Source organism: Talaromyces proteolyticus, assembly GCF_021365285.1.
Source record: "Talaromyces proteolyticus strain PMI_201 chromosome Unknown BGW36scaffold_4, whole genome shotgun sequence".
NCBI classification, from domain to species: Eukaryota; Fungi; Ascomycota; class Eurotiomycetes; order Eurotiales; family Trichocomaceae; genus Talaromyces; species Talaromyces proteolyticus.
Genome location: NW_025764280.1, coordinates 1 through 16,868, shown reverse-complemented (window position 1 = coordinate 16,868; position 16,868 = coordinate 1). Strand labels below are relative to the sequence as shown.

At 28.6% G+C, this 16,868-nt stretch overlaps 4 protein-coding genes across 4 annotated transcripts; 2 read left to right on the top strand and 2 right to left on the bottom strand.

The window, feature by feature from the left end:
• Positions 1–223: 223 nt before the first annotated feature.
• BGW36DRAFT_424921 (uncharacterized protein) lies at positions 224–979 on the bottom strand (the record flags this gene model as incomplete). Its single annotated transcript, XM_046220039.1, has 1 exon — positions 224–979. One exon carries the CDS (start codon positions 977–979, stop codon positions 224–226), a length of 756 nt encoding a protein of 251 aa, XP_046073787.1.
• A 6,079-nt stretch (positions 980–7,058) lies between these two features.
• Positions 7,059–7,706, bottom strand: BGW36DRAFT_373326 (uncharacterized protein). The gene has a single exon (XM_046215573.1). It carries the CDS (start codon positions 7,513–7,515, stop codon positions 7,264–7,266), a length of 252 nt encoding a protein of 83 aa, XP_046073786.1. The 5' UTR covers positions 7,516–7,706; the 3' UTR covers positions 7,059–7,263.
• A 59-nt stretch (positions 7,707–7,765) lies between these two features.
• BGW36DRAFT_373323 (putative 2OG-Fe(II) oxygenase family oxidoreductase) lies at positions 7,766–9,188 on the top strand. Its single transcript, XM_046215572.1, has 2 exons — positions 7,766–8,358; positions 8,484–9,188. Exons 1-2 carry the CDS (start codon positions 8,002–8,004, stop codon positions 9,114–9,116), a joined length of 990 nt encoding a protein of 329 aa, XP_046073785.1. The 5' UTR covers positions 7,766–8,001; the 3' UTR covers positions 9,117–9,188.
• Positions 9,189–11,443: 2,255 nt separating this feature from the next.
• BGW36DRAFT_424919 (uncharacterized protein) lies at positions 11,444–13,261 on the top strand (the record flags this gene model as incomplete). The annotated part of the gene is made up of 2 exons (XM_046220038.1): positions 11,444–11,544; positions 11,620–13,261. The coding sequence occupies 2 exons, from the start codon at positions 11,444–11,446 to the stop codon at positions 13,259–13,261; spliced, it is 1,743 nt and encodes a 580-aa protein (XP_046073784.1).
• Positions 13,262–16,868: the final 3,607 nt, after the last annotated feature.

Genomic DNA, 16,868 nt, shown 5'->3' with positions numbered 1-16,868 from the left:
CAGTCGCGGATCGCGGCATTTGATCACTATGAGGTCCAGGCATAACCCACCGCCCATTTCGAATGACTGAATGGGATTTGAGGACTTGGAAGCTTTCAATATTAAGATAGATTTCAATTTTAATTTTTTAAGAAATTAGTACGAACTCTATGAGTAATATCTATATAGTATTCAACTTGAAATTTTAATGAATAGCACTAAAAAGGCTAATATGTACACTCCTTCAAAAAGTAATGAGAACTGCTTCACTGTCCGATACTTCAATCGTCACCTCGCCATTTACCACGGTGTGAGTTACCTCTGTCGGAACACCAGCTACCAGGTGGCCTTGACCTTGATCGATCGAGTAGCTCCATTGCTCACCAGCCCAGGTGATATTCTCTGTAGGACCGGCATAATCAAAACCCATTGCCTGAGCACCAGCCGCAGACACAAGACGTTGCACCTTGTAGGTACTTTTATCAGAGCTGACCGCGAACGTCACTTTTTCTGTCCCTCTATTGCCGGTATTTCCTCCTTTGATCCAGGTGCGTAGATTGATCAAAGCGAGTTTGGACAACTGGCTTGTAGATTCGTCGTACATTGCATATGCCATGAGCACGTCCGATCCCAGATTCACCTCTACAACTTTTCCAGGGTTCTTTTCGATAAAGTCTGCAATAAACGGCAGGGCGTACCAGACGCCACGTGTCTGTGGTCCAGGGTTTGTGTCTCCGGCAGAGGCGTCTGGTACCCAGTAAGTATGAGGAGCTGCCGGACGGTGCGTAGCATCAACCCGAGCAACACCTTGCGTCAAGCTATAAAGCTGGAAATCTATGCACCAGAGGGACGCACCAAAGTCTGCCTGAAGTTTGATGGAGCTCTGGATTCCAGATCCAGTTCCGCTCAGTACAAACTGGACGTCAGGGTTATTTGTCTTTAGATATTCTATCTGAGAAACAAGGGGGCTAAATAATGAGGTTGTGGCGGTGTGGTTCATAAGATATGCCTGCTGCTCTTTTGTGGTGTTATATACTGTCTGAAGCTGGTACCAGTGCCAGGCAGCAATTTTCACATTTTTAGAGCTATCGATATGATAATTATCGAACGCATTGATGCTGAATAAGAAAGGTCAACATTAACATGTTTCTAGAACTTCGAGTTATAGGAATTAGGAATACCCATAGTTTGAAGGAAGTATCTACTGTAGCAAAATCAAGCACCTCAAATATACGTTTACTGTCGCCAGAGGCCTCCAATCCTGTACCCTATCGGCAATTGGAGGCAGGGCTGCTTCTAATTCTTTGCCATTGGATTGGCTCCTGTCTATCCACTGTCTCACCATAAATAAGACTAAGTTTAACAAACTTGACAAGACTAAATCAATCTAAAGAGTTATAAAAAAAAGTAAAAATAAAGAAAGAAAAAGAAAATTTAAAAAATATATTATATTTAAATACATATTATAGAAATAAAAATAAGTTAAAAAAAACAAAAAATAAAAATCTAATTAGAATTAATAATTTAATTTTTTTAATATAGAATAAATATATCTTAATATTATTCTAAATGAACTAATTTAATTTAATTAAAAATATATAAAATAAAGCTTTTTTAATATATTACTAAGTATTAGATATAGATTTATTAATTATATTAATATATAATATTATTATCTTATTTTCTTATATATTTAGTAAGAAAATATTACTATAATTACTGAATTAAAACTATTAATTAATATAAATAGATTCTTAAAGAAATATTAAAAAGCTCTTAAATTAATCTTAATAAAAAAAAATTATAGATTTTATTATTAATTAGTACTCTAATTTTAATTTTTTTAATCTTTTATAAATATAGTTATTCTACTTTTAGATCTTACTTTTTAAAATATAATAGTAGTGTATAGAATCTTTATTATTTGAATTATGTTAATAATAATATCACTGTTTGATTATATATTGAATATTTAGATTTATCTCTTTATATTAGAATATTCTTAGTATAAAGTTATATTTCTTTATATTTATAATATTAAATGTTTATATAAAAGACTTTATTCTATCTTTTAAATTACAGATAATAATGTTTAATAGTGTTTTATTAAAGATACTAATTATATAGCTGTTAATTGCTTATGTTTAAACTGTGTCTCTAATATTATAATATAAATGTTTTATAGCTTATTCTTAGCTTATAAAATTCTTTTATATATTATTATCTATTAGAATTAATATTTATTACATCTCTTTTATTATCTTTATATATATATATATTCTAATATAGAGCTTTATTTTACTTTAACTTCTATAAATATCTAATATTATAATAATTAATAGTGTTAATTTAAAAAATTATTTCTAATATTTTAGTCTTAGATATAGATTTTTAGTTTAATATTTATCTTTTAAATACTTTTTTCTATAATAGTAATTATATTTGAAATTTTTTTTTTTTAGATTAGTATTCTTTCTTTTAAATTTTTTATAAAATTTTTATTACTTTAAAAATCTTTTTAATCTAAAAGAGATATTTTTAATCTAAAAGAGATATTTTTTTTTATATTACTTTTTTATATTAGCTTTGAGTTTATATTATAATTTAATAAATTATATCTTTATTTAGATAATTTATTCTTTTTTTTATTTTATTTTAGAGCTATTTATCTTTCTAATATACTATTTTTAATGATTTAAATATAGAGTATAAAATCTTTATAATTCTTTAAAATATTTAAATATTTATCTAGTTCTTTATAAATTATTAAAAGAATTTTATTATAAAAATATATTTATTTTTAAAATTTAATATACTACTAATCTAAATAGTTCTTTTATTTATAAAAGATAATATTAAATTTAGTTACTATTTAATTCTTTTATTATTAAGTTATTAGAAATTTAGAATTTATTTTTTATTAAATTAAAATTATAAATTTAATTAAGTTTATTATAAACTTTTAGAATTATTTCTATATTATATTTTTAAGTTTTATATTATTTTTTTAATAGATAATCTACTTTTTTAATATATTATTTTTAAAAGTATTAACAATTATTAAAATCTTTTATTTATAGATATTCTTTTTATTAAAGAATTAATAGTTTTTTTAAAAATATATATTTAGATGATTTTAAATATCTATTATTTATAGTATAATTTCCTTTTAAAAATTGAAAGATCTATCTTTAAAAGCTTATTATTATTATATATCTCTATATAGAGTCTTTTTTAATCTATATTTAGAATATTTAATAATTCTTAAAAAATCAATTCTATTCTTATAAATTATTCTTTTTATTCTAAAAAGTCATTATTTAGAGTACTTTTTAGTATCTTAGTTTTTTAAAGAAGAATTTTAATATATAGTTATTTCACTTATTATATTTTTTAAATTATATGATCTACTTTTAATTAATCTAATTATTTAAATATTATAATAAATAATTCATTTAATATATATTTTTTAAAATTTTATTTAAATTTAATTAATTATTTAATTATATTTTTAATAATATTAGCTAGATATATAATTATAAAATTATTTTATTCAATCTTATTATCTTTTATTTTTTAAGTTTTAATAGATCTTTCTTTAATAATAAATATATTAATTAAATTATTAACTTAAGATAAAGGATTTAGATAAATTAAATAAGATTAAAGTCAATATTTAAATATAATAATTAATATAAATAGATCTTTTTTAATATAAAAATAAATAAATTATAAAGACTAGAATTGATAGAGTATAAATATATTGATTTCTATATTGAATAAGGTTTTATTAATATATGCTCTATATATAGATAGCTATTCGCTACCCTCTTTTATTATAAAGATTTGGCCTAATGTTTATAAGCAATATATCTAGATATATGACTCACTAATATCTGCGTCACGTGCACTATATAGAATCAACACCAATCTCTGTACATTCGAATAGGGGTGTTACACAAACACACTATTTAAATAACTTTATAGTATTTTAACTGATTTTTAAATAAATTAAATATATAAAGCTATATATAATATCATCTAACAACATTTATAAAACCTTTATTATATTAATTAATAAGAATGATTAAAATAACTAGATATTATATATTTAGATATTATATATATCAAACAGTATCTAATAATATATTAATCTAAATAAAAATGATGAATCAAAGCTTCTTAAGATATTTAATATCTCTGACTTTGAATTAAGCTCAATAATGATTAAGAGAGAAATTAAATAAAAGAAATATAAATATAAGATAAAGCTATTTAACATATATAATGCCAGAAATTATATTATATAGAAGAATATTATATAATCATTTAATTAGAAGAATTATATCTATATTTAGAATATAGAAGATATTAAAGAATACTTAGAAAGATTGAAAGAGATATTCTTTATATTAGTATAATAAAATATTAAAATATTAAAGGATAGATATTATTAAATTTATAATATATTATAGATTAATAATTCTAATAAATAGATAAAAAAGTAAAAGAAATATATAATAAGTATATAAAAACTTAAATATTTAATATATAAAGAAAAATATATAAATTAGACTTCATTTTAATAATAAAGAATATAGTATTAGAATGTTATAATCTCTATTATAAGTAATATATACCTTATATAATATAAGATAAAAATCATAAACTTCCTAAATTGAGAGAATTATTAATAGAGTTTTTTATCTTTATCTAAATTATAAGGCTATCTTAATCTTAGATTAATAATACTTTAATATATAATTTATTTGGAACGTTATAAGGAAAATCTAATAGTGATGAATAAAAAGTTAAGAAAAAAAAATAAAAAAAAATAATAAAAAAGTGATATATATCTATAAAAAAGAGTATCCATTTATTAAATATAAATATATAAATCTATTTAAGTAGAATAGAGATTAGAAACTAGATTTAGAAATAAAAAAAAAAGATTAAAAAAGTTTATAAAAAGTATTTATAATTGAATAAAATATATAAATAGATTTTAAAAAAGAGATATAAAGCTTTTGAAAAGAAAAATAAAGAATCTAAAAAAGAAAGTAAATATGAATTAAAAGATAAAGAAATAGTTTTAAATTATATTGATATTTAATATATATATATTATCATATTAAATATCACTTTAGTAATTATAATATTAGATAATAATATAAAGAAAAGCTTTATATATAATATTAAAGTAGATAGATATATCTATAATATTGAAATAGATAGATATATCTATCTAGGCTGTCATTTGGTTCGGTTCTGGTCCTGAGTTTCTGAACCAAACCCAAAAGTAGATCGGTTCGGTTTGGTCCTTAATATTAAAACCAGAACTAAAAATTGAATGGTTCTAACTCTCTAAACCAAAACTAAACCACGCTAAAGAAGAATTATTAATTATAGTTAGATTAGTCTAAATTTGATCCAGTTTTTATTCAGATAACTGAATTATATTAAAGAATTTTTAACTATAGTTAGATTTTATCTTTAAAAATATATTAAAATTAATTATGTAAATTATAATTTTCTATCTAATTATTAAAATATGCTGAAAAAATAAATAGATAATAATGAATATTATAGAATAAAAATAGAAATATATATATATATTTTCTTTAATAGATAGATTAACTATTAGTTATACAATATAATCTAAAAAAATATAAATAAAAAATAGAAAAGATATCATTATTATTTGGATAATTCTTAGATAATAATTTAAATATTAAGAATTTATTATAATATTTATAAAAATATCTAAAACAAAATCCTAATTTAAAAAATATAAATTTAATTTATGAAAAATTACTTTAGAAATGATTATATACTTAATAATAATTATAAAGGATTAGGGTTAACCCTAAATATATTAATATTATTAATAGAAATCCACTAGTATTTAGATATTTAGATAAAACTGAATTAAAAATCTAATCAATTAAAGAGTTAGAAAATAAAAGACTATTATAATTTCAACTATTAAAGCAGAACTATTAGCATTATTTAATATAAAAAAACAACTCTTTATTAGAAAAGACTATTTAAAGCTATTAGATTTAATTTAAAGTATTTAATTACTATTAAATATAATAATCAATAAATAGTTCAACTAGTAAAGTATAAAGAATCTTAATTTATAATAAAAATTAAAATATATTAATATTATAAATTATTAATTTTGATAAAAGATTTAAAAAGATAGATTAAATATTAAATAGATTATTATTATAGATATGTTAGTTAATAAACTTATAAAATTGATATTAATAAAAAGAAAGTAGGTGTCAAGGTGCGGCACGCGGATGGGATTGAGGATTGACGATTGACTGGTCAGAATAGGTGGATGGGTAGATAGACAGGGCTGGGTGTAGAATTAAGGATAAGATGTAGCTTAAAGAGCTATAATAGGATTCTTGCAGCTGGATAGCTTTTATTGGAGTTGTATTAAAATGTAACTATGGTTATATTTGGTTAGATTAGGGGAGTAGGTTGGTGGGTTGGATAGGCGAGCTGGCATTGTAATAGTAGGAAATATTCATCAAATATCTTGGATTAACTAAGATAGGATATTTGTTATAGAAATAATAGCTTTATTATTGTTATTTTATCTCTAAGAAGGTATATTAAAAATGAAACTATTTAACTAGATTTGGATAAGCGTAAAACCTTTGGAAATTTGATTATTGGATGTAATAAATATTGGTTTAAGTTAATTAATCTTTGATAATAAATAATAGTATAGATTCGCATATAAATTAAGGTAGATAGATGAGTTATAGGAAACTCAGGCTTGTATTTCTAATTGATTTGAATTTACTTTTATTTTTTCAATTGTTGTTGAGTAAGCACACTAGTTCGTTATAAAGTTTAACAATATATTATTCTCTGTGTCAATGCCTTAAAAGGAATATTATGAAACTTTACCATGTGTAGTGACGAGGTTCTGGTATTTGAGATCTTTCTGTTGACTTTAGGCTAAGAATTTCAGAATAGTAGCAGCATCTTTAACTTCAAAGCTACTTTTAAGCCTTTATTTTTTTGATCACGTTAGTTTCAACTTTCCGTGGGGTTTCCGAGCATACAGGCGATGACAAAAGTAATTCTGGTTTATTAAACATTTCCTGCGATAAGACCATACTCTGTTTATTTTAAAGTGCGGATTCCAGGTGGTCAATTTTCGCGTTCAATTTCTCTATCAAGTCTAAAAGCGCTTTATTGGAAATTTCGGGTACATCATTAGAATAAGGAAGTCTAATATTAGATCTCGGACTGTGTGCATCAGTTAGGGCCGGGTTCAAAATTGCGACGAGGTTGCGACGGAATCAGTGTTGCGGTTGCTGGGGGTATACATTTTGCCTCGATAGCTGACTCGTCGCTCTGTTCGTCCCATGACAAGGTACACCTTTCAGCGACACCTCTCTTTTCACATCGCTCGCACGGTATTTGACGATCGCATCTTTGCTGTCGCAGAGAACACTCTATACATGTCTCTCGCTTCCTGCGAGTCTCACGGTGGGTACAGCTAGCCATAACTCCAGTGCGACCGGTGTATCATATATGGGTGCATCGGCGAACAAAGGTTTGGTGATACGACATTTACCGATATCGGTCCTCTTGTTATAATTGCGCAAGTTCCCGACTTTACTTGGTACGATAAGAATCCTTGTAGATTGGTCGTGCTAATCGTGCCACACCCCACTTTTGTGATACGAGGAAACCCGAGTCCAAAAGGGGGGCGTGGCATGATTAATACAGTACATATGTTATCTAAGATCATTCAGGATAAGATTGCGGCCGAGTCACGATACAGGCTCGTACGATAAGCAGCCCTCCCCATCTACAGGCTCACGATAAAAAAAATGCAGATCCGACTGGCCATCCCCGGAATCGAATGCCAGACCCATCGCCAACCAGGCGTTTCAAAAGGCGACTGACGAAAGGTCAGTAACTAGGCCAGTTTCTTTATATTTTTAGCATCTGCATGAATTGATAGCAAGCACAAGAAGAAGTCTTTTGATGATCACTGCGTGTAGACCTTTATTTCTCATGGAGACGGTACCAATGGTTGGCAGGAAGCCAGAGTTCAGCATCCCAGTCGTGGACATGAGCGCTTATCTACATAATAATAGAGACTTAGATGAACTTGACTCTGTTGTCAGCCAAATCCGTTTGGCTTGTTCGACAAGTGGATTTTTTCAGATAGTCGGCCATGGTATATCGCAAAAGATGCAGGATTCCGTACTTTGCGCATCAAAAGCCCTCTTTTCTCTGGGAGAAGAAGAAAAGCTGAAACTGAAAGCCAAGCCAGGGGTTGGTTACGAAACATTTGGGTCCCAAACTCTCGAAGCTGGGAAAAAACCAGATCTAAAGGAGGTAAGTCCGTTCCACATTTCTGGCTGAACGATGATCATTACGTTGGATCGTGCGAAACACCAGCATAAAACGAAACTAAAAAGATCAAACTGAGATAAAAAATACTAAGATATTTTAACTTATAGGGATATTTTTTCAGCCGTGAGATCCCTGGACTGCAACCACCTTACAAGCCCTTTTGCACGCCAAATATTTGGCCAGAGACAAACCTGCTGCCCGAGGAAGAGTTCAAGTCTCCATTACTTTCATACCACACAGCAATGCACGAACTCGCGGTTCGCATCCTAGACCTCTTGGCTAGAGGCCTCAACATCAGCAACACCAGTATCATGAAAGACTTCTGCCGTGAGCCTATTGCCACTGTCAGGCTGCTCCACTACCCTCCGCACCCCGACATCAACGACAACACCATGGTAGGCGCAGGTGCGCACACCGACTTTGGTGCCATCACTATCTTGCTCACAGATGGAAACTCTGGCTTGCAGGTTCTGAATCAATCCACGAAGGAATGGATTGACGTGCCACCACGGAGCGATGCATTTGTGGTAAACATCGGAGATTTGCTGCAAACCTGGACCAGTGGACATTACAAGTCTAACATCCATCGAGTTATAAACACAAGTGGCCAGGAGAGATACTCGGTCCCGTTCTTCTTTGATGGAAATCCAGAATTCCTCGTTGAACCACTTGATGGCTCGGCAACAGAGAAGTATACAGTACGGGAGCATCTCTTACTTAGATATAAACAGTCGTTTTAAAGAGAAGATATATTATGTTACGATAGTTATGCCATTTGAGACCATAAATAACAATCTGCTAGTTTATATCTATTCGTCTTTCACCTCATCAGGTATTCAGCACAGTAGTTTGGAGTGTCAATCACGTTCTGGTCCAAGACTTAGGTAAAATAGAAGCTTACTCTGAGAATACGTTAGCCTGCGACGGACATTTTCGAAGGGAATGAGCTCACCATAATACGCTGGAAGGGTTGAAGGCTGTGTTGAGAAACGAATTGGAATTGCAATTTGGCTAGCAAATAACTAAAGGCTGTCTTTGAACCACCCAGATAGAAGGAATATAGTATCCGACATGAATCTGGGGAAAGGTGACATACTCCTATGTCTTTGATTGAGTATCAAGAAACTAATTTGGAATAGCTACATATCAAATCAAGCTTAAACATTATAAATCTTAAAAGAAAAGTTTTCTCTATCAGACTTTCCTTTTAACCTGGCTGGACAAATTAGTAACACAAATAAAGTATTTAAATATCAACTAATTAAATAACCAGTCCTACAATCAATGGATATTCCAATATATATTTTAATGCATCCTATAAAACAATAGTAATACTACATATTCTAATTTACGATTCTTAAATTTTACAATTTCTAAATACTTAAAAGGGCTATATTATTGAATCCTGCTACGTATATTAGTGACACACAAAGAAGTTTTAATTGATTTTAACTTTTCTTATAAAGTTGTAAAATTTTATTCCATCGCGTTTGCTATGAGACAATACTATATCAGTCTTTATAAAAATCTTTAGGCTCGCTAGGGGTTTTAACACAATGGAGGATCAATACAAAGTGATCATCAGACTATGATATAAGCAGATTACCAATATTATACATAATTTCTCCCATCTATAACTCAATTGTGATCCAAGTATTACCAATACTAAATTCTATTACTAATTTACAATCAGCATATATCTTCAAACCACTTCGACCTTCTTTTAAAAATATCAACATAATGAAATCCCATACACACACTCAATGATTGACATTTCCACCAGAATCTCAGAGTAGGACAAAATAGTATATAACCAATAGATAGTCTGAGAGTTTAATCAGAACATATCATATACTTTAATACAGAAATCTTCGGAAAAGCCCAGTCTAAGAGTAAAATAACATATAAGCTTTTCTAAGACTTCTTAAATGCGGCTTATAAATTCAAAAGAAATCTTTTGAAAGTCAGCAAGATAGCTTTTATCAATCTCAATATCTTTCATATTTTTATCAAACTAAAGTTAATATGACTCCTTTATATTAGGCATTCCTATAGACGGATAGATTTATAAGTTCTTTTTTTTGTTCTGCATTTTTCGAGCTCCATAGAAATTCGCTTTAATATGGTTAAGAAGGTTGAAAAACTGCTAGGACTTAGAGAAGATTTTTTCGATGTCGTCATTAGATAAGCTGTGGTCGACAATGATAAAGAAGCCAACATTTTCAGTGACATCGACAAGCCAGGAAATAATTCCATCGATTCTTCTGTCAAAATCGCGTACCGATATCTATAGATAAGGGGGTAGGCGTATCTTATTTTGATAATCATAATACTATCCACTATCCTAGAGACACGCACTTTAGAACCGTCAAGAAGTCTGATAATCAAAAGTAAAAAGACTATCCTTTAAACAAATACATTATAATGTAAAGGAATCTATAGGTAGCCTAAGACTTTGGACTCAGGTGAAAGAGAAGCTGGTAGAGAAGCAGTCAATAATTATAGGCTTAAATCTCTACGTTTACTATCAGATACACCACCTAATTTACAAATAACCATCTCATCGCTAGATCGAATATCTAAATTGGCCGATTGAGCGATGCATAGAAAGAAAGAGAGAAAGAGAGCCCCACCCTCGGCCGAGGCTTATCGGCGAGCTCTGATGCCTAAGGCGCTAGATTACCTCGGCCAGAAAGGCAGTGCTTGCTTATCGCCCAGATTCATAATTCCTTTCTTCTGCGCTCGATGCACATCGTGGCTCGATACTTGCCGATTCTCTATTCACAGCACCATCTATTGCTCTTAAAACTTCCCTAGCTACCAATCCCATTCACTATAGCCCATGATTGGGAATCTAGCATTCTCCTTTGGCCCTATCTGCTCCTCAGAGACTCGGCCGAGCAACGATTAATCTAAGAAAATTCCCCTTACAGGACCTATACCCTTGGCCCACGACAACGCGCTTTCATATCATCATTATTTCAAGGGTAATAAATCGGTGAATTCCGGGATAAGGCCTTATGTTAGCACTGTGGCTCAGAAAAAATAATTCAATTAATATAAGAACATGAGTTTCTCCATTTACAGGAAGCGGCTAGCATGTGTAGAATGCACCCGTCGCAAGGTCCGATGTGATAAAACCTTGCCTTGTCGAAACTGCACTGTGAAGTAAGTAATTCTATCTAGCACAACTGCAAAGCGGAACGGCGTGCGCTAATTATGAGAAACATCATGAATATACAGAGGCATCAACTGTTCGCGACCGAGAGACCACATCCACTCGGCAGCCTGGGCCTGTCATCCAAGGCTACACTACTCATTTGCGTCTCCAATTTCCCCTCGGAACCGCAAGTTATCGGGTCTGGGTGGTGGAGATGTAACAAACCTGGATCCCAGTTCAGCACCGTACGATGATTACCTTGAGGCTCTGTTACCTTCGAAGCATCAAATCTACTACCTTGTTGACTACCATGAACTGTACTTGCTGTGGTATCACGGCTCCTATCACGGTCCAACGTTCCAATGCGAACTCCAGAGTGCTATACGGGATGAAACGGACGGTGCAACTTTGGATATCGCGCAACTTGACCTCCAATGGATCGCGCTCTTATTTTCCATCATGGTTGCCAGTCTCGTTTGTGCTCCGAGTGCTGAGATAGAGGAATGGGGATTTCACTGTGTCGAGGTTTCAGAGCTCGCCGCGGCTTGGTTCAAAGCATGTATTAACTGTTTGAACAAGGCCAACTACTCAGCCAAACGGAACATCTATTCTGTACAGGCAATAGCCACCTTGGCCATGTCAGCACATATCCTTGATCAATCTGCAGAGCTCTCGGTTCTCCGTGGAGCTGCTACTCAGATTGCGAGGGGCCTGGGGCTGGATCAGCTGAGTCACGATGCTCGTGTTGACATTGTGACCTCTACTTCATCAGAAGCAGATAAGTATAAGCTACTTCAGCGAGATACTGGGCGGCGGTTGTGGTTTCAACTCTGCGTGCAAGACTGGATTTCCCTTCCCTTTTCGGAAAGTCACATCATCGATCCACTACAATTCACATCCTGCAAACCGGCAAACCGAAACTTTCTAACCATGGATCTCATCGACGAGAATTGTCCCACTTATGTCAGTTACACCAACTACCTATTCCAAATTGCGAAGCTGATGGCCAAGCATCACGAAGCCGTCCTTCGGTCATCCACTTTGCTAACCAAATACGAACACACTCTCGACTATGACTACCGACTACGCACCCTTGCAACCAAGGCAATGCCAAAGTACTTTCACATCGTGGAGCCAATCGATCCCGTGTGGCCTGACTGGATACCTTGGGCGCGGCGAAGTCTAACAATCTGCTTTGCGCACAAGATGATCATGATCCACAGGGCTTTCCTCCGGAAAAGCTTTGAGAATGCTGCCTTTTCTGCAACACAGTCGACTTGCTTGGCGGCGGCAAAAACGATTCTCAAAGAGGTACAGACTAGAGACATGGAAGGCCCAACTATTTGGATCGATGAAGCCTACTGTGCTTCGGCAGGTGTAGTCCTTTGCTTGGATATACTCCATCGACCTCCGACAGATACTCTTTTCCAGACCCACGTGGATCTCGCCAGGGGATGCATCAGTCGATTGCACAGGTGTAGCTGGAGTAATGTCGCGGGACGCGGAGCTCGTGTACTAACGGTTCTTCTGGACAAAATAGGGGCTGGCACAGGTTCGATAGCGGATATTGAGTTATCACACGCTCTCGAGATGACAGGGCATGAACAGTTATACGACATCGAAAGCGTTCTCCAGGGTGATCTTGCTGAAGTCTTTCCACCACCTGCGGGTATGCGTAACAAGTACCTATTTGGAGAGCTGCTCCAGATTAAACATTTACCATAGCTGCCTTCCAGGTTGTGTTAGCTTTAGAATATACAAGTTTCAGTACCATACCAGCTGTAACACATATAAGGATCAAATGCCGGTGCTATCAGCACTAAATGTCTTCATGTTCCTGGTATCGCGAAATCTGATAGTAAGGAACACGTCTACATTGCTAAAGTGACTGATTTTATAGGCTTTTTTGATGAGAGTTTGACTGTGACGGTTTCGGCGTTGCCTATCTCGTCATTCTATAAGGCAAATGTATGGTTATGGACAACTATAAATACAATTGATATATCTATATTACTAATACTATTAGAAAGTTCTTTTCTTCCAGATTCTAAATATATTTTTCATTTTTAATTGACCTATTTATTATTAAGATATTTAATAATTAATCTATTTATTTTATGCTAGTATGGTTTCAAAAAGGGAATAATATTAAGTAGATACTAATTATATTTAGATTTCTGTTTTATATTCTTTATCTTATTAATATTAATCTTAATTAATATAAAAATTGGTATATCTGATTGTAATAATTTCTAGATTTAGCTATTTAAAATTTAGAAGGATATATAAAATATTAAATAAAAAATTAAAAATATTTTTATCTTATAATTAAAGAATAGTAAGGATTATAACTTTATAAACTTTATAAATCTTCTGATATATAATAGTTCAGTTAGTTTCTGGTGCAGGATTATGCGGAAGAAGAGTTAGTTCATTGGAGTTCCCGTCATACGAGAGGACTAAGACTAACTAACTAGTGGCAGCCTTAGGCACCACAGGGGAAATCCACCAGTTTCAGTCTAATTAATTAGTCAGCTTAACTAAATATTATTAATAATATATACAGTATATACTATATCTATATTATATACTATATATACAATATATATGATGTATATAATGTATATATTATATACTCTTATTAGATCTATTTACTATAAATATCTTTTATAAAATTATTTTTTATAAATTATTCTTAAAGTTTATAAATTTATATAATTCTAAGTCAATCTATTATAGTTTTATAAACTTATTTTTAATAATTTAATATTTAATATATTTATAAAGCTTTATATTCTAAATCTATTCTTTAAATTTTATGAATCTATTAAATTAAAATTATTTATAAAATAGCTAAGTAATATTAAAAATTTGATTTTAATTTTTAATTTAATCAATATTTTTTTCTTTTAAATATTGAGTTCGCGAGTTTAATTATCTATCCATCCGTTTACAAGATCTACAGCTCCGCACCAAGTTGATATATATAAAAGAAATTAATATCAGAGAAAATTATTCTTTTAATAAATCTTATAATATGCTTTTTATTCTTATATCTTATTAATTAATGGAGTTATATATCACTAAAAAATAGAATTAGAAAGATGACATCAATAAAGTCTTAATATTAATATTATACTAATCTATTTGAATTTCTATTATATCTGCATCTTCTTTATATAATTTAGTTTTAAATTAAAAAATTTAAAAAATAATCAAAAGCAATATATAATTTAAATTTATAATATTAATATTATATTTATTAAGTAAGTTTTATATTTATAATTTTAGATTATTTATTTTATTTCTTTTAATATTAATTATATTTAAATTTCTATTATATCTATATTTTTTTTATATAATCTGGTTTCAAATTAAAAAATTTTTAAGAATATAGGAGACAACTTATTATTTAAATATATAATAAGAATTATATATTTCTTTAATCAATATTATATTGATGATATTAGTATTAAATTTATTAATAATTATTTATAATAGAGATTAGTGGATAATAATATTATTAATAACTTGTAGTATTATTTATAATACTATTTATAATACTATTTATAATATTATATATAATATTATTATCTATGATATTACTTGTGATATTATTTATAATACTATTTATAACACTATCTTATAGCACTTATTAATAATAATTATTAGTTTTTATTATGTAGTTCCTTAAATTACTTTTATCAATATAATATGTATATATCAGTAGTATAAATTTTGATATTATTATTATAACTTTATTATTAATAATTATTCTAACTAATTAGTGAATATATATTTAGCTAAATATAATAGATTAATAATAATATTATTCTTTCTTTCTATATATATATATATATATATATTGATTATATAATCTATTAATCTATTATTAATATTTAACTATAGCTTATATAGATAATATTAATAGCTAAGAATAGAATTATTAAATATATATATAAATATTATATATATTAGTCAAAGAAGCGAATATATATATATCAATTTCTAAGAAATAGATATTATCTATAAAAAATATAATATATAAAAAAAGATAGTATATTTATAATATAAATAAAAGATAACAGGATTAAAGATTCTTAAAAAGTAGTTAGTATAGAGTCTCATAATCTAGATAATAGATTATCTAATAGAAGAGATAGCTAATCTAATTATTAATAATATTATTTTAGATTACTTTCTTCTCTAATTAACAGTATATATTATTAGGCTTATAAATATAAACATAATCTTATTATATTTAGAGAAGGATCATACTATTATAGAGATTTAGATTAAAAAATATTATATTTATTATAATCAATAATAATATATCTAAAAATTGATATAATATCTTTTTCTACTATTTTTATCTATCTTTTTTAAGATTATACTATTAATAAACTATAATAAAAAAGAAATAGCTAGAACATATTAATACTAGAAGTAATTCTATATTAATTTAAATATATTAATTTTTCTTTTATATTGATCTAGCATTATCTCTTTTCTAATAATCCTTTAATTGATATTACTGTTTTCTAGTTAAAGCCTAATAAACTTAATAAAATAGATAATTATATTATTAATCTATTAAAATGTTAATCAATTGAATCATTACAGAACTTAGAAGAATTTCTATATAGAAAGTAATTATATTATTAATCAATAGTATATTCAGTATAGTATAACTAATAACATCATTATTAATTAAAGAAAACTGTTATTTATTAGTAATCTTTCTTATAATCTCTTCTAAAATTATCTCTATAATCTCTCTAGCTATTTCTCTTAGTAATTCTATTACTAGATAGATAAAAGCTATAGTAAAATATTAAAATAATAGATCCTATAGGATGAATTATTGACTTATTATCTAGATTTAGAGCTAGAAAATAGATAGATATTTTTATAGATTAGAATTAATCTAGCTATATAACTATTAATAATATTTTTAAATCTAATAGAGATTTTTTTTAATTTAATTATAGTTTAATTTTTGATATTAAAAGCTCTTATAATGGATTAAAAGCCTAGAAATAGAATGGATTGAATAAATAAAGATTTAGATATTATGAAAATACTCTATATAATCTTAATATTACTAAAAATATCTATAAACAATATTTAAAGTCTCTTTATTATATAGATTATTATCTTAATAATAATAAGTTAAATATTTTTTGATTTAATTATTTATTATCATATATTAATACTACTAATAGATTATAACTTAGTAATTAATATTATAGTAAAAGACTTAATAAATAGAATTAATAATAGAATATATTACTATATTATTGCTCTTATCTAGTACTATAAATAATAAGAA